At 41.9% G+C, this 27564-nt stretch overlaps 1 protein-coding gene across 1 annotated transcript in view; it reads right to left on the reverse strand.

Moving 5' to 3' along the window:
• Positions 1-27564, reverse strand: part of NUP160 (nucleoporin 160) — a 65416-nt gene that overhangs the window by 20323 nt on the left and 17529 nt on the right. The window contains exons 8-27 of the mRNA XM_003278987.4: positions 22722-22799; positions 22359-22456; positions 20033-20117; positions 18729-18797; positions 16473-16556; positions 16006-16176; positions 14979-15078; positions 14546-14711; positions 13969-14096; positions 13731-13891; positions 9684-9817; positions 8363-8433; positions 7473-7632; positions 5858-5927; positions 4747-4845; positions 3142-3261; positions 671-766; positions 471-565; positions 281-377; positions 82-187 (exon numbers count right to left, since the gene is read on the reverse strand). Coding sequence (XP_003279035.2) covers positions 82-187; positions 281-377; positions 471-565; positions 671-766; positions 3142-3261; positions 4747-4845; positions 5858-5927; positions 7473-7632; positions 8363-8433; positions 9684-9817; positions 13731-13891; positions 13969-14096; positions 14546-14711; positions 14979-15078; positions 16006-16176; positions 16473-16556; positions 18729-18797; positions 20033-20117; positions 22359-22456; positions 22722-22799 — 2188 coding nt within the window. The remainder of the gene's footprint in view (positions 1-81; positions 188-280; positions 378-470; positions 566-670; positions 767-3141; positions 3262-4746; positions 4846-5857; positions 5928-7472; positions 7633-8362; positions 8434-9683; positions 9818-13730; positions 13892-13968; positions 14097-14545; positions 14712-14978; positions 15079-16005; positions 16177-16472; positions 16557-18728; positions 18798-20032; positions 20118-22358; positions 22457-22721; positions 22800-27564) is intronic.

The raw sequence follows: 27564 nt of genomic DNA on the forward strand, positions 1-27564 counted from the left end.
AGTCCAACACACAATATTTTGGTAAAACATGATTAAACTAATAAGGCTGGCTGCAAGATACTGTCTGGTTACATTGCTCACCCTTGCGGTAATTGTGGCGATAGATGTGAAAGGCATACAGAAGTTCATAGTAATTGTGAGTCATAAGGTCCACAGCTCTAGCACGTGACTCAATTATTCCCACAACCTAGGGAAGGGGAAGCAATCAGATAACTAAGTCAGTAGCAATCATGGCAACCACCATACTTGTTGAAAGCCATCACTGGATAACTAAAATTACCTCATTATGCAGATTCACATAGGGAAATTCTACAAGATCCTGTAGCTGTGAGCGTTCACAAAGTACTACCACCAACTGCCGTAAACAATCTAATTGCCTAGAAGGAAAGAAAGGAACACGAGGGCAAACTATCTTAGTAGGTTAAACAGAGTTGGTAAATTGTCTTCTCTAAAAAAGACCATGAAATTACCTGCTGGAATCAGGAATTTGGGTTAAGGCTTCATATGCTTGGCTATTGTGACCCAAATCCAAATGATGTTTGAAAATGCATGTCCTTAGAGTAGCCTAAATATCAAATGTAGATCAAATATCAAAAAGAGCAATAGAAATGAACATACCACACCCACAACAAACCTTAAAGAAAACAACCAAATTGCAGCCAATTCTTACCTGACTTTTCCAGTCATCACCTGCTTCAGTTATGGCTGATGTAGCCAACTGAATAACCAGTTCAGGCAAACCAATGACATCTAGTAGTCGTAAAACCTAACGAGAAATAGAAGAAATTTCCATTAAAATTAATATTGTAATGCACTTCAAACTAAATTACGGTTTAAAATTATTGAGAAAGGTAAGTAGGCCGGCATGGTGGCTCACACCTCCAATCCCAGTACTCTGGGAGGCTGAGGGCAGCAGGATTGCTCAAGGCCAGCCTGGGCAATATGGCAAGACCCCCATCTCTACAAAAAATTTTTCAAAAATTAGCTGCGTGTGGTGGTATGCACCTGTAGTTGTAGCAACTTGGGAGGCTGAGGTGGAAAGACTGCCTGAACCCAGGAGTTCAAGGTTGCAGTGAACTTTAATGCTGCCACTGCATTTCAGCCTGGGTGGTACAGCACGACCCTGTCTCTATCCTCAGTGCCTAGTATACGGTAGTCTCTCCGTAAATACTTGTTGAGGCTGGGTCTGGTGGCTCACACCTGTCATTCTGACCAACATGGCAAGACCCCATCTCTATTATAAAAAAAAAAAAAGGCAAGCTTGTTGAATGAAAGAATAAATACGATTTCACTACTAACTGTTCAAGTCACAGATGAATGTAAAGAATAGTAAATAAATTAACACCATAGTTTTATAAAAACCCTAAAGATAATTTGCTAAGTGACTGACATAATCCTTTTTTTTTTTTTTTTGAGACAGGGTCTCTATCAGGCTGGAGCGCAATGGTGTGATCTCGGCTCACTGCAACCCCCACCTCCTGGGTTCAAGTGATTCTCCTGCCTCGGCCTCCTGTGTAGCTGGAATTACAGGCATGCCCCACCCACGTCCAGCTAATTTTTGTGTTTTTAGTAGAGATGGGGTTTCACCATGGTGGTCAGATTGGTTTTGATCCCCTGACCTCAGGTGATCTGCCTGCCTCAGCTTCACAAAGTGCTAAGGTTACAGGCGTGAGCCACCGTGCCTGGCCTGACAAACATTTTTGATTGTCCACCCTGTCAACGTCTGCCCGCTCCCCTAACCATGCACATTTCCCTATCTCATATACGTGCAATTCCCTAATACATATGTATGATACATCCAAAATATATGTTTATAAAGGATGAAGATAAAATAAAGTTTTAAAATTATTTTTATTAATTTTTTGAGACAGGGTCCTGCTCTGTTGCCCAGGCTGGAGTGCAGTGGTGTGATCATAGCTCAGTGTAGCCTTGACCTCCTGGGCTCAACTGATCATCCTATCTCAGCCACCTGAGTAGCTGGGACCACAGGCATGCACCACCATGCCCGGCTAATTTTTTAATTTTTTGTAGAGATGGAGTCTTCCTATATTGTCTGGGCTAATCTCAAACTCCTAGGCTCCAGTGATCCTCCTGCCTCAGCCTCTCAAAGTGTTGAGATTACAGGCGTGAGCCACTGCACCCACTATAATGGGCCTGGAAAATTCTTATCTTCTAGTGACATCATAGCCACTGCATGTATTCCTCACGTTTGTGGTGATGCTGGTGTAAACAAACCTACTGTGTTGCCAGTCATATAAAAAGTATAGCATGGCCAGGCACTGTGGCTCATACCTATAATCCCAGCACTTTGGGAGGCCGAGGCAGGTGGATCACTAGAGGCCAGAAGTTCGAGACTAGCCTGGCCAACATGGTGAAACCCTGTCCCTACCAAAAATACAAAAATTAGTGAGGTGTGGTGGCGCACGCCTGTAATCCCAGCTACCTGGGACACAGAGGCAGGAGAATCGCTTCAACCTGGGAGACAGAGGTTGCAGTGAGCCCAGATTGCACTACTGCACTGGGCAACAGACTCCGTCTCAAAAAAAAAGGAAAAAAAAAAAGTATAGTATATATGATTATGTAGAGCACATAATACTTTTTTTAAATTTTGAGACAGGGTCTCACTCTGTCACCCAGGCTGGACTGGAATTCAAAAGAATTGTCATTAGTAGGAAAGTAGAAGGTTTTTTTTTTTGAGGTGGAGTCTTGTTTTGTCATCCAGGCTGGAGTGCAGTGGCACAATCTGGGCTCACTGCAACCTCTGCCGCCTCCTGGGTTCAAGTGATTCTCCTGCCTCAGGCTCCTGATTAGCTGGGATTACAGGCGCGCACCACCACGCCGGGCTGATTTTTGTATTTTTAGTAGAGACAGGGTTTTGGCATGTTGGCCAGGCTGGTCTCAAACTCCTGACCTCAGGTGATAGTGCCTGCCTTGGCCTCCCAAAGTGCTGGGATTACAATCATGAGCCACCGTGCCCGGCCATGTTTCTTTAATTTCTCTAGGCAAATTCATTTTTTTAAATTTGGAAGTTCAGGGAGCAACTAAATTTTTGTAGTATTTTTCTCCAAAAATAGCACAGCAATGTATTTCAGATGTGTTTTTACACAGGGTGGTATAAGGCCAAACCAAGACATGATGTACCTTGTCATAATACTGCAGCCTAGGGGTAGACACCATCTCCCCATCCTCTGAGCGAATCAAGCGATCCAAGAATTCCTCTTTGCCTACTTCAGATGCTGCCTGACAAAAACATTCCAGAGCCTGGAGAAATAAAATATAAAATGACTTGTAACAGATCATTCAAATTCTAGGTGCTATAAATCAGGGGTTCACATGTAAGGGAAAGCCAAAAAAGAAACAAGATTACTTAACATGGTCTACTCTGTGCATAGTTTCTGACACATCTGGATTCTATGTGATGCATTCATATTTTAAAAAATGTATCTCACATTTAACTTAAGTGCTACCAATTAAAAAGTAAACATTGGCCGGGCACGGTGGCTCACGCCTGTAATCCCAGCACTTTGGGAGGCCAAGGCGGGTGGATCACAAGGTGAGGAGTTTGAGACCAGTCTGATCAACATGGTGAAACTCCATATCTACTAAAAATACAAAAATTAGCCGGGCATGGTGGTGGGCGCCTGTAATCCCAGCTACTCAGGAGGCTGAGGCAGTAGAACCGCTTGAACCTGGTGGGCAGAGGTTGCAGTGAGCTAAGATCATGCCACTGCACTCCAGCCCTCCAGCTTGGGTGACAGAGCAAGACTGTCTCCAACAAAAAAAGAAAGTAAACCTTAATAAGATGGTTGACACATACATACATAATAAGGCAACTGTAGCAATATGTTAACAATTGTAGAATTTGAGTGATAGGTATATACTGTTCACTGTAAAAAGTCTTTAAACTTTCCTGTCTGTTTGAAAATTTACATAATAGAACGTCAGGGAAAAAATTAAAACTCTAAACTACCATAATGAGAAAAAAGCAGCATAAAACAATTAAAAAAATGTAATTAACAAGTAAATTTGGGCTGGGTATAGTGGCTCATGCCTGTAGTCCCCACACTTTGGGAGGCTGAGGCAGGCAGATCACTTGAGCCCAGGAGTTCGTGACCAGCCTGGGCAACACGGGAAAACCCCATCTCTACAAAAAATTAAAAAATTAGCCAGGAATGGTGGCTCACGCCTGTAGTCCCAGCTACTTGAGAGGCTGAGGTGGGAGAATTGCTTGAGCCCAGGAGGTTGAGGCAGCAGTGAGCCGTGATTACGCCACTGCACTCCAGTCTGGGTGACAGAGCAAGACCCTGTCTAAAAGAAATAATAAAATAAGTAAATAAATTTGATTTGTAAAAATGTATCCTGGCCAAACGCGGTGGCTTATGCCTGTAATCCCAGCACTGGGGGAGGCCAAGGTGGGAGGATCGCTTGAGTCCAGCCTGTGCAACATAGTGAGACCCTGATTCTACAAAATAATAATAATAATAAAAGGAATCTCTAAAAACACACAGGGGCAGGAGAGTTCTAATATTTTCTTATGTTCCTGAGTCTTATCTAAATTGCAGAATACAAGAAAGTAAATAGTCCTCACATGTATATAACGCCTTTGACTGGCATTAGTACAGTCTTCTTTAACTTTATCTAGAGGATTCTATGTCTCCCATCCCCTAAAACCTAGTCAAATGGAAGCTAAGCAACTTCCTTGTGTTGAAGTTTATAAAGTTTATTTGCCATTCAAATGTAGTTTACCTTCTGTCCTTCTCCTGTAACTAGGTAACACCTTCCCAGCATAAATCGACAGGAACCAACATTGACTTGACACCAGGGATGTAGCAGTTGAATATAATCCTTAAAGGCATAAAAGGTGCTTTCTGATTAGAAAATAAATGTTACTTAATGAGATACTCATTCCCAAGTTCTTCTTCACAGAGGATGAAAAGACAGTGTTTGAACAAATGTTTTATTACCTGACATAATTCTGAGATTAAAACCTACCCCTGTTGCCTTCCTTCCTCATCCATTCCCCCTTTCCTTATACAAACAGGAGTCCAGTAACACACATACACATACTTTACATCTCAGCAATTTTCCAATTTTTGGTATTTATTGGTTCAATGACTAGATTCCAGTAAAGGATTTATATGAAAACAATAGTATATTTGTATTACTATAAAGAAAACCTAGCAGAGATAATTTCTTAAAAAGACACTCTAGAGGCCAGGCGCGGTGGCTCATGCCTATAATCCCAGCACTTTGGGGAGGCGGGTGGATCACTTGAGGTCAGGAGTTCGAGACCAGCCTCGCCAACATGGTGAAACCCCGTCGCTACTAAAAATACAAAAACTAGCTGGGCGCGGTGGCACGTGCCTGTAATCCCAGCTACTTGGGAGGCTGAGACAGGAGAATTGCTTGAACCCAGGAGGTGGAGGTTGCAGTGAGCCAAGATCATGCCACTGTACTCCAGCCTGGGCAACAGAGTGAGACTCCGTTTCAGAAAAAAAAAAAAAAAAGATACTCTAGAAAAAATCATGTTAGGAATTATACTGTCCAGAGAGAAGTAGAGAAAAATCTCTCTCTTTAAAAATTTATTTTATTACTTTCTTTAAAAGTCTTTAGAACCAGGTATTCTCTCAGCTAAGTACTAACCATGCCCAACCCTATTTAGCTTCGTAGATCAGACAAGATCAAGCAAGTTCAGGATGGTAGAGAAATAGAACAATCTCCTTGGGGTATGTCTTCGCATAATCAAGTTTAAATTATTGTGGTTCTTTAAAATGCAGTTAACATTTGCAAAGAAAAAAATTCAGCAATCCCATGCTTTACAAGAATGTGTAGACATGAAATGTTCAAAGGAACTCACCTGCAATTGTACATATTGGCAATTTCCCATCAAACATTCTAGAAAGAGACAACCAGGATTGCTAGGCCATCTAGACATTGGTTAAGGATATTTCTTAATTTTTGTTGGCAAATCTTAAACATACACATTGGGCATCAAATTCAGAAAAGTCCATAAAATAGCGTAATTTACAAAAACAAGGCAGAGAAATTGGCCAACCACATATTCTTTCATCAGTACTAGAATACAGTTAAACAGTTACTTTTATACCAGGAGACTTGTTATAGAGTTTAGAACTCAGGTAACTATGGAATAAAGCATCTATTTCACCAGGCACGGTGGCTCACTCCTGCAATCCCTGTACTTTGGAAGGGTAAGGTGGGAGGGCTGCTTGAGCCCAGGAAATCAAGACAAGCCTGGGCAACACAGGAAGATTCCTGTCTCTAAAAATAAATAAATTTTTAAAAGCCTGTATTTCATTCCTGGGTGTTCAATTCCAGCTGGTGAGCTGGTGTACTGCAGAACACAGTATTGGTGCCAGTGGACATCCAGCACATAACGTACCTGGCATACAGAGCCATTCAATAAATATTTGTTGAATGAATAATTTTTTTTTTTTTTTGAGACAGAGTCTCACTCTGTCGCCCAGGCTGGAGTGCAGGGGCATGATCTCAGCTCACTGCAACCTCTGCCTCCCAGGTTCAAGTGATTCTCCTCCCTCAGCCTCCTGAGTAGCTGGGACTACAGGCGCATGCCACCAAGCCCAGCTAATTTTTGTATTTTTTTGTAGAGGCGAGGTTTCACCATGTTGGTCAGGCTGGTCTTGAGCTGCTGGCCTCAACTGATCTGCCCGCCTTGGCCTCCCAAAGTGCTGGGATTATAGGCATGAGCCATTGCAGCACCAGCCAAAAGAATAATGTCTTTTTTTTTTTTTTTTTTGAGACAGAGTCTCGCTCTGTCACCCAGGCTGGAGTGCAGTGGCGCAATCTTGGCTCACTGCAAGCTCCGCCTCCCGGGTTCATGCCATTCTCCTGCCTCAGCCTCTCCGAGTAGCTGGGACTACAGGCGCCCGCCACCACGCCTGGCTAATTTTTTTGTGTGTTTTTAGTAGAGACAGGGTTTCACTGTGTTATCCAGGATGGTCTCGATCTCCTGACCTCGTGATCTGCCTGCTTCTGCCTCCCAAAGTGCTGGGATTACAGGCGTGAGCCACCGCGCCCGGCCGAATAATGTCTTAAAACAGACCTAGGTATTTCATTACGTAGGCAGAATAAGAACCTTAGACTATTTAGATAGAAGAGAGCTGCTTTTTTTTTTTCTTTTGAGAAGGAGTCTTGCTCTGCCGCCCAAGCTGGACTGTGGTGGGGCGAGCTTGGCTCACTGCAACCTCCGCCTCCCAAGTTCAAGCGATTCTCAGCCTTCCGAGTAGCTGGGATTACAGGTGCTGCCACCACGCCTGACTAATTTTTGTATTTTCAGTAGAGATGGGGTTTCACCATGTTGGCCAGGCTGGTCTCGAACTCCTGGCCGTAAGTGATAAGCCCGCCTCCACCTCCCAAAGTGCTGGGATTACAGGTGTGAGCCAACATGCCCAGCCAGAAGAGAGCTTTTCACTGGCTTTTAAATAAAAGGATACAAAAGCTGCAATAAATAACTGGTAATTGCAGTCATCATTTCAGGCCAATTCAATCCAGTTTGGCTCAGAGGTGCCTTTGGCTGAGAGAAGAGGTGAGATATAATGTGTTTTCTTGCAACTTCTTGGAAGAATAACTCCACAATAGTCTGAGGACTAGATACTTAAAAAGAAAAAGTTATGACAGTTTTGTGTAGTGGTAATTATCGATTTTCAATTAAAATAGTCTATCAATTCATTTTATGCTTGTAACAAATAATTTAGCACTTCAAAACAGAAAATATATCATGGGTATATATCCAGTGGCAATATAAACAAAAGTAGTTTGTAAATTGTGAAGCAGTATAAAAATGCAATCAAAACACCATTCACATCAAAGTTATAGTCATTTCTTTTCACTGATCTCACAACACTTAAGTGCCTTCTCTAGAAATTCTTCACGATAAATACAATTAGCCCCAGGATTTCAACTTTTATAACAGAACAATTACAAAATAAATTCTCCAGAATAATGGTTTGCAAACATAAGGGATACTTTTAAATATCTGTTGACTAAGATTACAAAAGTTACCATGAATGTAATAAATTTTTAAATGATTTTGTTAATCACTGGAGCATGAAAACAGAATGGGAAAGCAGCAATACACACACACACACACACACACACACACACACACACACACCCCATATCCTTTAACATATGCCTGATCTGGTACTATAGTTTCACAGACCCCATGCCACAAACGGAGATCTCAGGCCACAGCTTACTCATGGCTTCCGAAAGCAAAAAGCCTAGCCAACCTTTCTATGGCAAAGGTGGCAAAAGACCACTTTAATGAATATGCAATAAATCCCCAGTTTAAAATGAAATGTGTACATAGTCCACTCCTTACCAAACCTATTTGCCATTAAAGCACCAGAGTCTGTTAATTCCAGTACTGATAAGTGTTGGAGATTAGACTCCCTGTGAGAAAAGGGGAAAAGACAGCTTAGTAAATTCTCCTATGCTAAACATTACTTTTACAAGCTCTTCTACGAAGAACACTGTCAACTTAATTAATAAACTGCATATAAAAGCTCCACTGAAAGCACAAAAAAAATTGGAAATCATTATAATATAGATTGTTGCCCATAATATCACTTCGTGACCCTTCAATGAGGAGCCAGAGCAAACAGGATGGTTTATCTTACTGAAAATGTGAATCTCGGTGGGGTGTGGTGGCTCATGCCTGTAATCCCAGCACTATGGGAGGCTGAGGCGGGTGGATCACCTGAGGTCAGGAGTTCAAGACCAGCCTGGCCAACATGGTGAAATGCCACCTCTACTAAAAATACCAAAAATTAGCCAGGTGTGATGGCAGGCGCCTCTGAACCCAGCTACTCTGGAGGCTGAGGCAGGAATATTGTTTGAATCACGGAGGTGGAAGTTGCAGTGAGCCGAGATCGCACCATTGCACTCCGGCGTGGGCAACAAGAGCGAAACTCCATCTCCAAGAAAAAAACAAAAGTGAATCTTGTAATTCACTTGGATTTGGCTATAAAGAAGCTCGGCCTACCTAGAGTAATAGCATAACATTTTGTGTATGGTCTTTCCTTCTGGTTTCATCTTATTTTATATTCAACATAATTTATAGGTACATACAAACATGTAATACATAAGTATATATAATACATAATTTATCTGTACACATACATACAGTCTATGATTACATGTGACTTATTTTCATTCTTACAAGTTGCCTTCAACCTGTAATGAATAAAGGCACCAAAAAGCTCTCTGAATCTTAATGGCATATAATTTTACAGCATACTGTTAAAAATCTTTTTCCCAGCTGGGCGTGGTGGCTCACGCCTGTAATCCCAGCACTTTGGGAGGCCAAGGCAGGCAAATCACCTGAGGTCAGGAGTTTGAGACCAGCCTGGCCAACATGGTGAAACCCCGTCTCTACAAAAGTACAAAATTAGCTGGGCATGATGGCAGGTGCCTGAAATCTCAGCTACTTGGGAGGCTGAGGCAGAAGAATCACTTGAACCTGGGAGGCGGAGGTTGCAGTGAGCCAAGATCATGCCATCACACTCTAGCCTGGGCGAGAGAGAGCGAGACCCTGTCTCAAAAAAAAAAAAAAAAAGCTAAAACTTTTTCCCTTTAAGACAAGGGGAAAAATAATTAAACTCACAATTTACATTTTAAGTAATTGGGATAGTGAAACTCACAGTGTGTCAAGTGGAACGTCAGTTGCCAAGCACTCACTTCCCCATTTAATGAGGTAATAAGATAAGAGTAGGGGAGCTGTCCGATGTAGTAGGTCTTGCTGAGCTTGAAAGAGCTGACCAGTTCCCCAGATCACCTATACATTATGGGTGAGTGGACCGGAAAAGAAATTATAGCAATTAGTAATGGTAACTCTTATGGCTCAGGTGGAGGTAAAATAAAATAACAAATACAAAGGTTACAATACTGTAAAAGCAACACATTTTACATTTTACGGTAGCAAGTGGCAAAATATCTTCCCAAACATTAACAGTCAAAAAATAATCAAAAACAGCTCACCATGTTATGGAAGCTGATGATGAAAAGAAACCAACAATAAAAAGCTAAACTTTCATTAAATCTGTGGGTTCAGAATTAAAGAAGAGGGCCAGGCACAGTGGCTCACACCTGTAATCCCAGCACTTTGGGAGGCTGAGGCAGGCAGATCACTTGCGCCCAAAATTTCGAGACCAGACTGGACAACATGGTGAAACCCCGTCTCTAGTAAAAATTACAAAAATTAGCCAGGCATGGTGGCAGGCGCCTGTATTCCCAACTACTTGGGAGGCTGAGGCAGGAGAATCGCTTGAACCCCGGAGGCGGAGGTTGCAGTGAGCTGAGATGGCGCCACTGCACTCCAGCCTGGGTGACAGAGCAAGACTCTGTCTTAAAAACAAAAAAAATTAGCCTGCGTGGTGGTATGTGCCTATAGTCCCAGGTACTCAGGAGGCTGATGTGGGAGGCTGAACTGAGCCTGGGAAATCAAGGCTGCAGTGGGCTGAGATCGAGCCACTGCACTTCAGCCTGGGCACAACAGAAGTGAGACCCTGTCTCAAAAAAAAAAAAAAAAAGAGAATTGAAGAGACACAGGGAAATCTAAATTCTCTCATATACTGCTGGTGTTGGGTAAAAAAAATAGGTATGACCATTATTATAAGCAAATTTAGCAGTACTACCAAAAACCTTAAAATGTGCATTACCTGTAGACCAAATTCTAGTTCTTAGAACTTATTCTAGAGATATAATTAAAGATGTACAGAAAGTGGCCAGGCACGGTGGTTCACACCTGTAATCCCAGCACTTTGGGAGGCTGAGGCAGGCAGATCACTTGAGGCCAGGAGTTCGAGACCAGTCTGGCCAATATGGCGAAACCCCATCTCTATTAAAAATACAAAAATTAGTCGGTGTAGTGGTGCGTATCTGTAATCCCAGCTACCTGGGAGGCTGAGATATGAGAATTGCTTGAACCCAGGAGGCGGAGGTTGCAGATTGCACCACTGCACTCCAGCCTGGGCTACAGAGCAAGACTCTCAAAAAAAAAAAAAAAAAAAAGATGTGCAGAAAATAATGGACATAAGGGAAAAACTGGCAACAAAAAGAAAAATGTTGATGAGATTTATAAAGTGGAAGAACAGAACAACCAGATTACAAAAAATACTATGTAGTTTATTTAAATTTTACAAACAAACCAAAAAGAATGTGCATGGAAAAAAACGTATATAGCAAAATTTAAGTAGTAATCACTGGGTAGAAAATTATAAATTTTTAAAATTTTTGCTTATATATATTTTGTAAAGGTTCTACAATGAATATCTTATTACTTCTGTGTTCAGAAAAATTGACAAAAGTTATAATTTAAAAAACAAAAAACCTGAAAAAAATGGAAGAATCTACATAAATCAAAAAGAACTTAGTAAAGGCTGAAAAAAATGGAAGAATCTACATAGATCAAAAAGAACTTAGTAAAGGCTAACCAACCTAACAGACTTTCAGGAAAGGTTCATTTTTCAACTTGGTGATCTTAAACAAATTATCTTCCCAATTCTTTTTTTCTTTTTTTTTTGAGATAGGGTCTCACTCTGCCATGTAGACAGAAGTGCAGTGGCGCAATCACAGCTCACTGCAGCCTCAACCTCCCGGGCTCAGGTAATTCTCCCATCTCAGCCTCCCAAGTAGCGAGGACTACAGGCTTGCTGCACCATGCCCGGCTAATTTTTGTATTTTTTTGTAGAGATGAGGGTTTGCCCAGGCTGGTTTCAAACTTCTAGGCTCAAGCAACCAGCCCACCTTGGCCTCCCAAAGTGCTGGGACTACAGGTATGAGCCACCACATCTGGCCTTTTTCTTACTCTTGCTTGAAATTCTACCATTAGCAATGTATCTGGGTTAATAAGTTCTTTGCTTTTTTTTTTTTGGAGACAGAATCTCGCTCTGTCACCCACGCTGGAGTGCAGCGGTGCAATCTCGCCTCACTGCAAACTCTGCCTCCTGGGTTCAAGTAATTCTCATGCCTTAGCCTCCTGAATGGCTAGGATTACAGGAGTGTGCCACCAGACCCCGCTAACTTTTTTGTTTTAATAGACATGGAGTTTGGCCATGTTGGCCAGGCTGGTCTCGAACTCCTGGCCTCAAGTGATCTGCCCACCTCAGCCTCCCAAAGTGCTGGGATTACAGGTGTGAGCCACTGTGCCCAGCCTGAGTTGATACATTCTGACTTAAAATGTATAAGTACATTTATACATTTTAAGTCAGAATTAAAATGGGAGCCCCAAAGGACTTTTGGCTATTTACACATTAATATGAATTGGTTTAATTAGATTACTTCCTTGACAGGCTCAAATGAGATTACTGACTAAGAAAAAAAATGGGACGTCTGACTGTGGGGAGAAAAATAATTTCTTAGCTTGGGACATTCAGTAGGGTGGGTGATTAGGACTATATATTAGCAACAAGAGTCTGGTGGTCTAAGAAGAACAGAATGAAAAAGAAAGCACAGAATGGAGTCAGGAGGACCACAAAGATAAACCTGCATCTCAAAACCGTGTTTAGGGTAAGCTTTGCACTGTAGAGAGTTCTTAGGTTGGGTGAGGTGGCTCATGCCTGTAATCCCAGCACTTTGGGAGGCCGAGGTAGGTGGATCACCTGACATCAGGAGTTTAAGACCAGCCTGGCCAGGCCGGGCGCGGTGGCTCACGCTTGTAATCCCAGCACTTTGGGAGGCCGAGGCGGGCGGATCACGAGGTCAGGAGATCGAGACCATGGTGAAACCCCGTCTCTACTAAAAATACAAAAGAAGTTAGCCGGGCGTGGTGGCAGGTGCCTGTAGTCCCAGCTACTTGGAGAGGCTGAGGCAGGAGAATGGCATGAACCCGGGAGGCGGAGCTTGCAGTGAGCCGAGATTGTGCCACTGCACTCCAGCCTGGGCGACAGAGCGAGACTCTGTTTCAAAAAAAAAAAAAAAAAAAAAAAAAAGACCAGCCTGGCCTGGCCAACATGGTGAAACCCTGTCTCTACTAAAAATACAAAAATTAGCCGGACATGGTGGCACGCACCTGTAATCCCAGCTACTCAGGAGGCTGAGGCAGGAGAATTGCTTGAGCTGAGATAAGGCCACCGCACTCCAGCCTGGGCGACAGAGCAAGATTGTCTCAAGAAAAAAAAAAAAAAGAGAGAGAGAGGAAAAAAAAGAGAGTTTTCTTTTCCTTCCTCCATACTAAAGGGTACGCTTACCACATTCATAGTTATTAATAATACTACATTTTGGGAGAGCCAACCTGGGAAAATTTTCCACTACTACACATATGAAGGTTAAGAGTAAAGCAATCTGCTTCATATATTTTTTTTAAATCTACTGTTAAGTTCCAGGGTACATGTGCAGGATGTGCAGGTTTGTTACGTAGGTAAACGTGTGCCATGATGGTTTGCTGCACAGATCAACCCATCACCTAAGTATTAGGCCCAGGATCCATTAGCTATTCTTCCTGATGTTCTCCCTCCCCACCGTCCCCTCCATATATGCTCTTAATCTATAATCTCACAAGGATTACAATGCTTATTCATTCTTAATTCAAAAATATTTATAGAGCACCTCATAAGGCCAAGCTTGGGGGAATAAAGCAGTGAACCAAGACAAAAGTATCTGTGCTAGCAGGGCTGACATTTTGCTCCTAAGTTCTTGTAGGCCTGTATCAGGTTTTAGATTTTACAAGTTTTCCCTCAAGCGGTACTTACAGCGTCTCCAAGCCTCATTAACAGCTGCTGTAAGATCAAAAGATGTCTGCAGATCAGGAAACGAGTACTGGCGATTTTATGCACCCCTCTGCACACAATATACCCTGCTGTGTTACTACCATAGAGCTGGGAAAGATTCATTCGAATATTCAAAGGCTGAGCTGTAAAAAGAAGAAAAATGGAGTTGAATGCATCATTGTTTTAATCAAAGAGGCACATCTGTTGTTCTGTCATTTACCTGGATTGAATCCCTTTTCCATTTCCACTTCTGTTTCATAATCCATTTCCCGTATAAGTAGTCCAATTGCATGGATTGGGTTCCTAATCTCTTGCAGTTTACTACAAATATCCTCCATTACATTTTCTCTATAAGGACAATTACAAAACTCTTATTACTACCGAGAATACGTAAGACAAGTTCTATACATCCTATAAGCTAAATACATTATGAAACAAGAGAACCAGATAAAGGAATGAAGATAATCACTCTGGCATATAAGATACAGTCCCTCTACATAGCAAATTTCCTCTCAGTTTTTCATAAACGACACACAAAACAAATGTAAGAACAGTTTTGCTTTTTAGAATTTTTAGCTCAGTTAATTGTTAAAGCGTATTTTACAAGTCTATTTCTAGACTTGAAGTCGTGTTAAATTTTCTGTTAAAAGTAGAAATACGTATTTAGAATCATGGCACATCAGTCTGACTTTAAGCTACTACTTTGTACGCTCTGGAACATACATTAAAATCCCAATTTTGGCGCTAAAAATGCTGAATTTCCATTAGGAAATGCACTTTACCCTAATTCTCCTTACACATCAATAGTGATCAAATCTTCCAGAATCTGCTCTGCAGCCTTTTCCGGAGACTGTAGGTTATAACAACTCATTTCCATTATAACTGACATATCCATAGTTACTGACTTTCCAATCAGCCGGAGGCATTTTATAAGACATATGACATCCCGAGCGATATCCACATCTACAAATAAGAGAAAGTTAACATTTATGTCTTAAGTCAATGACAATCTATTGATTGCTATTACATTAAAATGTTAATAATTAAATGACAAGAAATCTACCTGAGGTCTCAGAGATGCTTGGTCTCTTAAGTGTTCATTAAAATATTTGTGGTGTGGTAAAGTGACCAAGACAGGTGTGGCAATCAATATTTTTTGTATCCATGTGAAACGAAGCATAGGGTTTATATAGGAAGGGGATTAAATATGGACATAACAATTACTATTACCATCAGATATGGTTGTCTCATCTTCTGTCAAAAGGTTCTCATAAGGCAGGAGATACAAATGATCCACTAAGGAGGAGGGAATAAGGAAAGACAGGTACCCCTGGAAATACAAATTTTCCAGTTACATTTTTTTCAGTAAAATTTTAAAGGTATAAAATAATTGAGATGTGCATCTTATCATGAGGACACACGAGACAAACCCAAGTTGCAATACACTCTATAAAATAACAGGTGTAGTCTTGGCTGGGCACAGTGGCTCACATCTGTGATCCCAGCAGTTTGGGAGGCTGAGGTGGGAGGATCACTTGAGCCAAGGAGTTCAAGACCAGCCTGGACATCATGATGAAACCCCATCTCTAAAAAAAAAATCAAAAAATTAGCCAAGTGTGGTGGCACGCAGCTTTAGTTCTAGCTACTAGTGAGGCTGGGGTGGGAAGATCACCTGAGCCTGGGAGGTTGAAGCTGCAGTGAGCCTTAAGAGTGCCACTGGGCCAGGTGCAGTGGCTCACGCCTGTAATCCCAGGACTTTGGGAGGCCAAGGCGGGCAGATCATGAGGTCCGGAGATCGAGACCATCCTGGCTAACACGGTGAAACCCCGTCTCTACTAAAAATACAAAAAATTAGCCAGGCATGGTGGCCGGCGCCTGTAGTCCCAGCTACTCGAGAGGCTGAGGCAGGAGAATAGCGTAAACCTGGGAGGCAGAGGTTGCAGTTAGCTGAGATCACGCCACTGCACTACAGCCTGGGTGACACAGCAAGACTCCAACTCAAAAAAAGAAAAAAAAAAAAGTAAATAAATACAATAAAATACAAAAAAAGTATAGATAATAACACAAAACTATTTAAATGGATGAATCACAATTTTAGGGGATAAAATACAAATGCAAAGTCCTAAATGCTAACCGCAACATTCAGCAGACCAACATTCAGCGAGAACCACTGAACTTTTTGTTTTCTGAAGGCATTTTGTTATAACAGCCACTGAACTGTCTCAGGAAGGTCTTCTCTATGCTTTAGCTCACTTACTTTTTTCAGCAGGCACACCATGTTTGTGTGTGGATTCAAATGTAGGGCAAGAGGATGAGAGAGGGCTTCTTGATACTGAAGACAACAGGCATAGAACTTGCACCAGAATTCTTGTTGTAAATTTCGAAACTCCTCCTGGGAGAATTCATACTCTGTTACACTTCCTTGAAGCTGGCAAAGAAGAAATGAAAGAAATTAAACTTTTGATGCCATTCAGGATCTTTGTCCACAAAAAATATAATTGTCCAATATCATTATACTAAGCTACAGCCAAATGAATATTCCTTACGTATTAATGGCCATAGACTATGCAAATGTGTACCTGATTCTCTAGTTAAAAGGTTTAAACATTTATATGTTCCAACAAACAAGGTCAAGTGAAGAATTCCAATAATTCCTCAGTCATTACCAATCTGCCCTATATCAAGATGGAAGGAATTCTTATTCTTTCTCTACCCAAGCCTCACCTCATTTTCAACAGCTAAAGTAACTTCTTTCTTCAGTTCACTCCAGGAAAGATCCAAATTCCTCTCAGTTCCTCGACAGAAAATCTAACATTAAAAGACATTTTAGACTTCTATATAATAGCCAAAACTGAACGAAAAATATTTCAGTTTAGAAGATGTAGAGGCAATGTAAAACTATATAATAGAGATTTGGCATACCTGGAACACACATCACCTGAGAGAAAGTTAAGAAACTGGGTGTATTTAGTCTGGAGAAAGATGACCTGGAAAGATTCTTAAAATACCTGAAGGGTTGATTTATAGAAGAGAGGCTTCCTTTTCAGTGACACAGTTTGGGAATAATAACTCCCACAAGAGGTAGTGAGAAAGTGGTCAGTGGAGGTAGAGACAATTAAAGGCTGAATAACTATCACAAAAGCCTCAGAAGGCATTTCTGTTTTATGCGGGAGGTCAGACAAAAAGATTCTAATATAATTTTCAATTATATGAGTTATTGTATTTTAAATCCATCCATGAAGCTAAGTAGTAATTTAAAGAAGCCTATGAAAGCTGGGTGCGGTGGCTCATGCCTGTAATCCCAGCACTTTGGGAGACTGAGGCGGTGGATCATTTGAGGCCAGGAGTTCGAGACAAGCCTGGCCAATATGGCAAAACCCTGTCTCTACTAAAAACTACAAAAATTAGCCGGGTGTGGTGGCATGCATCTGTAGTCCCAGCTACTCGGGAGGCTGAAGCAGGAGAATCACCTGAACCCAGGAGGCGGAGGTTGCCGTGAGCCAAGATTGTGCCACTGCACTCCAGCCTGGGCAACAGAGGGAGACTCTGCCTCAAAGGAAAAAAAAAAAAAGTCTTTTTTTGTAACTTTTTTGTTGTTAACAGAGATGGGAATCTTGCCATGTTACCCAGGCTGGTCTTGAACTCCTGAGCTCAAGCAATCCACCCCCTTGGCCTCCCAAAGTGCTGAGATTACAGGTGTGACCCACTGCACCCAGCCAGAAGCCTTTGAAACCTTAAAAAATCCTTTCAGTTTTTTTTTTTTTTTTTGAGACGGAGTCTCGCTCTTTCACCCAGGCTGGAGTGCAGTGGCGCAATCTCGGCTCACTGCAAGCTCCGCCTCCCAGGTTCACGCCATTCTCCTGCCTCAGCCTCTCCGAGTAGCTGGGACTACAGGCGCCCGCCACCACGCCCGGCTAATTTTTTGTATTTTTAGTAGAGACGGGGTTTCACCGTGGTCTCGATCTCCTGACCTCGTGATCCGCCCGCCTCGGCCTCCCAAAGTGCTGGGATTACAAGCGTGAGCCACTGCGCCCGGCCAGTTTTTTTTTTTTTTTAAAGATAGGGTCTCACTGTGTTTCCCAGGCTGAATGCAGTGGCATGATCAAGGCTCACCACACCCTCTACCTCCTGGGCTAAAGCAGTCCTCCAACCTAGGGCTCCTGAGTAGCTGGGACCACAGGTGCATGCCACCACACCTGGCTATTTTTCTATTTTATTTTATTTTTTTTAGAGATGGGGTCTCCCTCTGTTGCCCAGGCTGCTCTTAAACTCCTGGGCTCAAGTGATCTTCCTGCTTCAGCCTCCCAAAATTTTGGGATCACAAGTGTGAGTCACCACCATTGGCCAAAGAATCCTTTTGTAAAGCACTGGGCTTCTCTTATACGATGAATTTGAAGCTAAAAACTTTTATTTTTTTTGAGACAGAGTCTCACTCTGTCGCCAGGTTGGAGTGCAGTGGCGTAATCTTGGCTCACTGCAACCTCTGCCTCCCGGGTTCAAGAGAGTCTCCTGCCTCAGCCTCCCAAGTAGCTGGGACTATAGGCGTGTGCCACCACGCCCGGCCTAGAGTTTTCTTGAACCTGAACCAAGTCAGACCTTCACTGTCCTAATAAAAAGGTTAAAACAGTATAACCAAAACTAAACAAAAAACCACTTTAAGTTTCTCTCAAGTACAGAGATTCTATGCAGTGCTGTATGGTATCTTTTTACAGTACTGTAGGTAGAAGTTTCTCTAACTCTGGCATGTGTCACTGATTACTGGGAAAGTGGTCCCTCCCCCCCCACCTCTCCACCAGGAATACTGTATTTAATGGAAAGAACATTAAAAAAATTATAAAAGTATTTACAAACACACATATGTATGAATACAGAAGTACATTCAGTGTTTAATATATGCAAAAACTTAACAGTAATTAATTATATAATACAGTAATAAAATAAGAAATAGTCTTAAACAAACAGTAAATTTTTTTTGCTGACCTGTAAAGCCTTACATAAAGCTTCATTTGTGAATTGTCCTGGTGTAAAAAGACTTTGCAGATACATCTCCTGTTAGAACATTAAAACAAAAGTTACTATTGTCCTAAACAAAATTTGGAATTCAACACATAACACCAAAGTTTGAGTTTCTACTGTATGAACATTGCCATTTTGCCCGTCTATATGTGGGCAATAACAGCAGTGCGGTTACGTTTTCACACTGAAAGTGAAGACTGCAATGTCTTTGAGTCAACTAGAGGTACTATACTTAAAATGGTGTGCTCCCCATGGAGAGCTTCACTGGGTTCTGGCAGAAAGCAAGCTTTGTCAAATGCCAATCTTAAATGAAGAAGCAAATCTAATTGGTGATATACATTGGTAAGAGAACAAGTAAATGAAGCTGGTTTCTACACCATCTATGGTATTCATTTTATGACTCACACGTAAAAGAAATGGAACCAGTAATAATAGGTATTATATGCAAACAACAAACAGCAATAAACTCTCACAAGTAGGGAAATGAAGTAGAGAGAACATGGAAAAATCTCATATTGCCTAATGATTTTGACCAACTCTCCTAAACCAGATTTGCCCCCAAGTAGTAAATCTGACTAACAGTCATTCAAGTTTCCTTCCTTCTACTGAGCTTTTGGTAGATGATAAAATAACCAAAATGAAGGAGAAAAACAACAATTTTAGTAATCAGCATATGATTTTGGCTTTTAGACAAATGCCAAGTGCCAGTAGTTAACTGGAACAATAAATAACTACCACCAATAAACTCTTGGGATTAAGAGTGCAGTAATATTCAATTTAAGATTTTTGAAGTATGTTTTCTACTCCTGCAAATAGTCATTGTTTCAGATCCCAAGGCCATAATCTTTAATGTCATTTTAACACTAAGGCATCAACTGAAAGCTTTTTTTATTTATCCTGAGGGTGTCCCTTAAAAATGTGGAGATTTGGCTGGGCATGGTGGCTCATGCCTGTAATCCTAGCACTTTGGGAGGCCGAGGTGGGCGGATCACCTGAGGCCAGGAGCTCGAGACCTGCCTGACCAACATGGTGAAACCCCGTCTCTACAAAAGTACAAAAATTAGCTGGGTGTGGTGGTGCATGACTGTAGTCCCAGCTACTCGGGAGGCTGAGGCAGGATAATTGCTTGAACCTGGGAGGCGGAGGTTGCAGTGAGCCAAGATCATGCCACTGCACCCCAGCCTGGGCCACAGAGCAAGACTCTGTCTCAAAAAAAAAAAAGATCGAAGTAAATCATTCTCTTCTATAACATTTGAGCATTTACTTACTCTGGGGTCTTGATCATCTCTGATGACAATCTCTTCCTCTGGCAGAGGCTGCATAAAAACTGGATTCCACTGACCTGCAACATTACTAGAGACAGAAAGTCCACCAGTGTATATGGAAATGATCACTACAAATGAAATGCATGCTGTTGGCAGCACCTGGGCAGGGAGGGCCCCATCACAGAGCCCTGCAATGACTGCTTCATCAATTCTATTAAAAACATCCTTTTTAAATAAGAAAGAGAAACATTTTTAGCAGAGCCTAGTTTTTATACAAGTTTTCTTACCAAGTTTTAACAAGTACCTTCCTAAAATTGAAACTCATTGTTTCAGATCCCAAGCCCATAATCTTTAATGTCATTTTAACACTAAGGCATCAAATACAAAGAATAGCTAACTTTTATTTTGCATTTACTATTTGCTAGATATTATGCTAGATGCAGTTTTAGACATTCATGGATGCCTTATAATTCTTTGAAGGATACAGTACTCCCATTTCACAGATGTACAGAGTGAGGCTGAGGGTATATCACAGCTAGTAAGTTGCACAACTAAGATCCCAACCCTGCTCCAACTCTGCAGCCTGTGCTTTCTGACTACTTTGCTCAAATGCCATCTATAAGGAGTACTTTTTTTTATCTTCTGAGGTATGGCTTGAGGTCAACCTGGCAGGCAATCATTCCCAGAATTCCACCTTAGGATCTAGGGTTATCAGGGACCCAGAGGGTTCAATTAGTTCAGTGGTCTTCAAGCTCTGTCCCAAGGGAGCCTCTACAGATGTTTCAGGGGTTAGACAAGTGTTTGCTTCAAAATGGTTTTTTATTTTTGGCCAAATTTAGCAGTGGAGGGCTGTACACCAACTTTAGTGACACTAATGTTAAGTTCTGACAATCCATTATCATGGGACCAGCCAAAAATTGTTTTGTAAAATGTATTTTTAACTACCTAAAGCTTGCAAACTAATATCATGTACATTAATATTAGATACCAAATATATCTAATATTAGATATAATCAACACTAAATTGTGTTATAATTTTATACTCATAAAATACTACACATTCATAGCTCACTGAAGCCTGAACTCCGAGGCTCAAGCAATCCTCCTGCTTCAGTCTAAGGTGCATCGTGCCACCACACCTGGCTAGTTTATTTATTTTTATTTATTTATTTATTTATTTTTGAGATGGAGTCTCGCTTTGCCGCCTAACCTGGAGTGAATGGCATGATCTTGGCTCACTGCAACCTCCGTCTCCCGGGTTCAAGAGATTCTCCTGCCTCAGCCTCCTGAGTAGCTGGGATTAGAGGCACACGCCACCACGCCCAGCTAATTTTCGTATTTTTAGTAGAGATGGGGTTTGACCACGTTGGCCAGGCTGGTCTCAAACTTCCAACCTCGTGATCTGCCCGCTTCAGCCTCCCAAAGTACTGGGATTACAGGCATGAGCCACCGTGCCCGGCCGCTAGTTTATTTTTTATAGAGACAAGGTCTTGCTATGTTGCCCGGACAGGTCTTGAACCATGGCCTCAGGCAATCCTCCCACGTTAGCCTCACAAAGTGCTTGGATTACAGGTATGAGCCACTGTGCCCGGCCCTGTTTTAAAATAAATTTGAGAAGCACTGCACTTGTCCAATCTATTTCTCATCTCATGAGAAAATTGAAAACACAAAGGCTATAGTATCCTAAGGAAGTTGCAGGAATCAGGAACAGTCTTAGCTTAGAAACAAAGAAAACTCCCAGATTAGAGGTATTTTGGATATGTGCTATCTCTCCCAAGAAATATGACATTTTATCTTAGTCCAACCCCCAAAATTCTCATTTTGTCCTAAAACAAAAATGTAAAAAATAACACAAAATGCACAAGAGGTATTTCAGGAAGACAATAACAAGATGAAAACCCAGGGCTGAATTATTCGAATGAAAACCCTTGACTTGGTTCTACAGAAAAAGCTCTCGTCTTTTTTTTTTTTTTTTTGAGATAGAGTCTTACTCTGTTGCCCAGGCTGGAGGGCAGTGGAGCAATGTTGGCTCACTGCAATCTCCGCCTCCTGGGTTCAAGTGATTCTCATGCTACACCTTGCCTCCCGAGTAGCTGGGATTATAGGCACCTGCCACCAGGCCCAGCTAATTTTTTGTGTTTTTAGTAGAGACGGGGTTTCACCATGTTGCCCAGCCTGGCCTCGAACTCCTGAGCTTAAGTGATTTGCCTGCCTCGGCCTCTCAAAGTGTTAGGATTACAGGCATGAGACATGGCGCCCGGCCTCTCTTGTCTTCTTAGCATGAAATTGCTTGGGGTGAGGTAGGATGATAGAATTAAGTGACCCATACTGTTCAAAGTTGATGTATTTCACTACTGTTTGGTTCTCAGCATCATGCCACAGGGCCCAGATATCCGTGGAAGTTAAGGCAAAGTCAATCAGTGTCTCCTAGGAGGAAATACGGGAAAAAAAGGGATAAAATAAGAAAGAAAGTAGTAGTTCATGGTGACTTACTTTCTCATCAGTAGGAGAGGTAAATGTATGAAAACAAAACATGGTACCACATGAATTTGGTGAAGTCTAAATGAAATTTTGTTCCATACATCATGAAATAATTCCATTTTAAGACTACAATCCCATTATACCATAAAAGAGTTAGCCAATACTTCTTTTTCTCGTACTTATGTGATATGCAAAGGGTGAATCAACCTACCTGAGAAGTGAACAGTGAAGAAATGTGATCTAGACTATAGCGGTTACCCTCAGTGCTCACCAACTGGAAAATGCAGAACTGTTAAAACACAAGATGATCATGTATTACCTGAAATAATCAACATGTTACTTTTCGAAGCAAGGGCTATTACCATTCAGAAACCTTTAAAAAAAACTTTTTTTTTTTTTTGAAACAGAGTCTTGCTCTGTCGCCCAGGCTGGAGTGCAATGGCACGATCTCGGCTCACTGCAACGTCCGCCTCCTAAGTTCAAGCTATTCTCCTGCCTCAGCCTCCCGAGTAGCTGGGATTACAGGTACCCACCACCATGCCCGGCTAATTTTTGTATTTTTAGTAGAGACAGGGTTTCACCATGTTGGCCAGGCTGGTCTCGAACTCCTGACTTCATAATGCGCCTGCCTCAGCCTCCCAAAGAACTGGGATTACGGGCGTGAGCCACTGCACCTGGCCAATAATTTTTTTCTTTTCTTTTTTTTTTTTTTTTTATACTTTAAGTTCTAGGGTACATGTGCACAACGTGCAGGTTTGTTACATTTGTATACATGTGCCATGTTGGTGTGCTGCACCCATTAATTCATTTACATTAGGTATTTCTCTTAATGCTATCCCTCCCCACTCCCCCCACCCCACGACAGGTCCCAGTGTGTGATGTTCCCCTCCCTGTGTCCAGGTGTTCTCATTGTTCAATTCCCACCTATGAGTGAGAACATGTGGTGTTTGGTTTTCTGTCCTTGCGATAGTTTTCTCAGAATGGTGGTTTCCAGCTTCATCTGTGTCCCTACAAAGGACATGAACTCATCCTTTTTTATGGCTGCATAGAATTCCATGGTGTATATGTGCCACATTTTCTTAATCCAGTCTATTACTGATGGACATTTGGGTTGGTTCCAAGTCTTTGCTATTGTGAATAGTGCCACAATAAACATACGTGTGCATGTGTCTTTATAGTAGCATGATTTATAATCCCTTGGGTATATACCCAGCAATGGGATGGCTGGGTCAAATGGTATTTACTGCAGAAATGATCTCTGAAAGTACAGTCTTCAAAAATTTTTTTCTTTTTCACCCACACAGGCCAGGTAGAACCACTTTATTTTAATGTAGTAAAATACACATAATGTCAAATTTACCATCTTAACTATTTTTAGCAGTGTTAAGTATATTCACACTGTTGTACAACCAATCTATAGAACTCTTTTCATCTTCACCTTGCATAACTGAAACTCTATACTCAATAAACAATTTCCGGCCAGGCGCGGTGGCTCACGCTTGTAATCCCAGCACTTTGGGAGGCCGAGGCGGGTGGATCACGAGGTCAGGAGATCGAGACCACGGTGAAACCCCGTCTCTACTAAAAATACAAAAAATTAGCCGGGCGTGGTGGCGGGCACCTGTAGTCCCAGCTACTCGGAGAGGCTGAGGCAGGAGAATGGCGTGAACCCGGGAGGCAGAGCTTGCAGTGAGCCGAGATTGCGCCACTGCACTCCAGCCTGGGTGACAGAGCGAGACTCCATCTCAAAAAAAAAAACAATTTCCCATTTCCCTTCAACTCCTAGCCCCTGGCAACCACCACTTTACTTTCTGTCTCTATAAATTTGACTACTCTAGGTACTCCATGTAAGTGGAAGGGTCATATATTATTTGTGTTTTTGTGACTGGTTTATGTCGTTTAGCATAATGTCTTCAAGGCTCGCCCATGTAGTAGCATGTGTCAGCATTTCCTTCCTTTTTTTTTTGATAAGGAGCCTTGCTCTATCGCCCAGGCTGGAGTGCAGTGGCGCGATCTCAGCTTACTGCAAGCTCTGCCTCCCAGGTTCCTGCCATTCTCCTGCCTCAGCCTACGGAGTAGCTGGGACTACAGGCACCCGTCACTACGCCTGGCTAATTTTTTTGTATTTTTAGTAGAGTCAGGGTTTCACCGTGTTAGCCAGGATGGTCTTGATGTCCTGACCTCGTGATCCACCCGCCTTGGCCTCCCAAAGTGCTGGGATTACAGGCGTGAGACACCGCTCCTGGCCTTCCTTCCTCTTAAAAACTGAAATATTCAACTGTACGTACATGCAACACGTTGTTTACCTATTTGTTGTGGATGGACACTTGGGCTGCTTTAACTTATTGCCTATTGTGAGTAACGCTACTATGTATATGGTTGTACAAATATACCTTTGAGACCCTGCTTTTGATTCTTTTGGGTATATATATACACATAGAAGTGGAATTTCTGGAATATATGGTAATTCTATGTTTAATTTTTTGAGGAACCACTATACTGTTTTTCATAATGGCTGCAGTATTTTACATTCCCACTAGCAATGTACAAGAGTTCTGATTTCTCAACAACAACAAGAGTTCTAATTTCTCCATATCCTCGCCAAGACATTTATTTATTTTATTTATTTATTCATTCATTCAATTGTAGATATCCTAATAGGTGTGAGGTGATTATCTCACCTATTTACTTCTGTAAATAACATCACCATTGTAGCACCTTACACTGGCCTTTTAAAATATGTTTTCGGTTTTTTACATTTCTGGCTCTAGTCAGATGAGCAACTCTTCTGTGGCCCCGACCCAGAAGCAGACTCAGAGCATAGGATGGTTTTCCACACTCCTACAATTGCATCTCCAACCAGTCAGCGGCACTCATAGCCTTGCCCCGCCTGCCAAACTATCTTTGAAAAACCCTAGCCTCTAAATTTTCAGGGGGGCTGATTTGAGTAACAGTAAATCTCCAGTCTCCCGTTTAGCTGGCTCTATGTGTATTAAACTCTCTCTATTCCAATTCCTGTCTTGATAAATGAGCTCTATATATCGGGCACTTACAGAATGAAGTGCTGACAACACATGCTACATGGATGAACCTTAAAAATATTACGCTAAGTGAAAGAAGCCAGTCACAGAAAACCACTTATATGATTCCACTGACATAATATGACCAGAATAAGTAACTTCATAAAGACAGAAAATAGATTAGCAGTTGTGTAGAGCTGGGAAGAGGTAGGGGAAGGGAAGAATGATAGCTAAAGGGTATGGGGTTTCTTTTTGAGGTGATGGAAATGTTCTAAAGTTGACTATAGTAATGGTTGCTCGTATCTGTGGATATACTAAAACTCATTGAATTGTATACTTTAAATGGGTGAGTGAATTACATCTCAAGAAAGCTGTTTAAATAAATGAATAGGCTGGGCGTGGTAGCTCATGCCTGTAATCCCAGCACTTTGGGAGGCTGAGGCGGGTGAATCACCTGAGGTTAGGAGTTCGAGACCAGACTCGCCAACATGGTGAAACCCCATCTCTATTAAAAATACAAAAAATTAGCCGGGCATGGTGGCAGGTACCTGTAATCCCAGCTACTCTGGAGGCTGACACGGGAGAATTGCTTGAACCCAGGAGGCAGAGGTTGCAGTGAGTTGAGGTCACGCCACTGCACTCCAGCCTGGGTGACAAGAGCGCCAAACTCCATCACAAAAGAAAAAAAAAAAAGAATAAAGTGAACCTGTCATTTCAGGGAAAACAAATGACAGTATTTGTTGCCAATGATACATTTCAAGTTTTAAAGTGAAAACTATAATTTCAGAAAACTTTGTATCCACTAACATGAACTCCAGAGCTTCTCAAGGCTCTTCTGAGAGATCATCAATGATAATACCATCAATGATAATAATTGTGCAGAAAGGGTTAACATAGCAAGCCTGAGGCTGCTGTCCTTAGAAAGGCTTGCTTGTACTCTGCGAGGCCGAGGTGGGCAGATCACAAGGTCAGGAGTTCGAGACCAGCCTGGCCAATATGGTGAAACCCCATCCCTACTAAAAATACAAAATTAGCTGGGTGAGGTGGCGGGCACCTGTAGTTCCAGCGACTCAGGAGGCTGAGTCAGGAGAATTGCTTGAACCTGGGAGGCGGAGGTTGCAGTGAGCTGAGATCACACCACTGCACTCCAGCCTGGGCGACAGAGCAAGACTCCGTCTCAAAAAGAAAAAGAAAAAAGAAAGGCTTGCCTGCAACGTTGGCAGTGTTCCCATGGTTCCCTAACTGGTAAGGATGGTTTACTGTGCCTAGACTGTTTGCACAAACAATGCAGTTTATGCAGAATATTTGTTTTCCTTCCAGGAGCCTGGAAATTTGGTTCATGCTAGGCAGAGGGTCCCTATATGACCAGTCCCCAATAAAAATCTTGGGCACTGTGCCTCTAGCAAGCTTTCCTGGGAAACAACATTTTCCACATGTCATCACAATTCAGTGCTGGAAGAATTAAGCATGTCCTGTGAGACTCTACTGGGAGGGGACTCTTAAGACAATTGTGTCTGGCCTCAGACTTCACTCCATGTGCTTTTTCCCTTTTTTGACTTTGCTTTGTATCTTTTCACTGTAATACATTTTAGCTGTCAGCACAACTACATACTGAGCCCTATGAGTCCTTTCAGAGTATTACTGGACATACAGGTGAGATGGTCTTGGGGATTACCCCCCAAAACAGTAATTTAGATACTGCATAATAAAATGTGTCAACCCACATCCAGCCAGTTTTAATTTCTAATAAATTACAGATATAACCCACATCAACAAAAGCTCTTTGCAGTTCTCGGTAACAGTATAATAGGGCCCCGAGACCAAAAGTTTGAGAACCACTATTTTAGTGTGACAAACTAATTGTAACATGTAGAGGAGACTGATCAACAGGATGTTACATGAATAACAATGGAAGGAACTAAGGAAGTTAGAGCAGGGTCAATTCTCCTACTACCCACAACCTACATGCAGAGAAGAGCGTACTTAGAGGAGATAGATAGGTATGTTCAAATAGTTCAAGGGTTGTCCTCCAGA

The sequence above is a fragment of the Nomascus leucogenys genome, chromosome 15 (genome assembly GCF_006542625.1).
Source record: "Nomascus leucogenys isolate Asia chromosome 15, Asia_NLE_v1, whole genome shotgun sequence".
NCBI classification, from domain to species: domain Eukaryota; kingdom Metazoa; phylum Chordata; class Mammalia; order Primates; family Hylobatidae; genus Nomascus; species Nomascus leucogenys.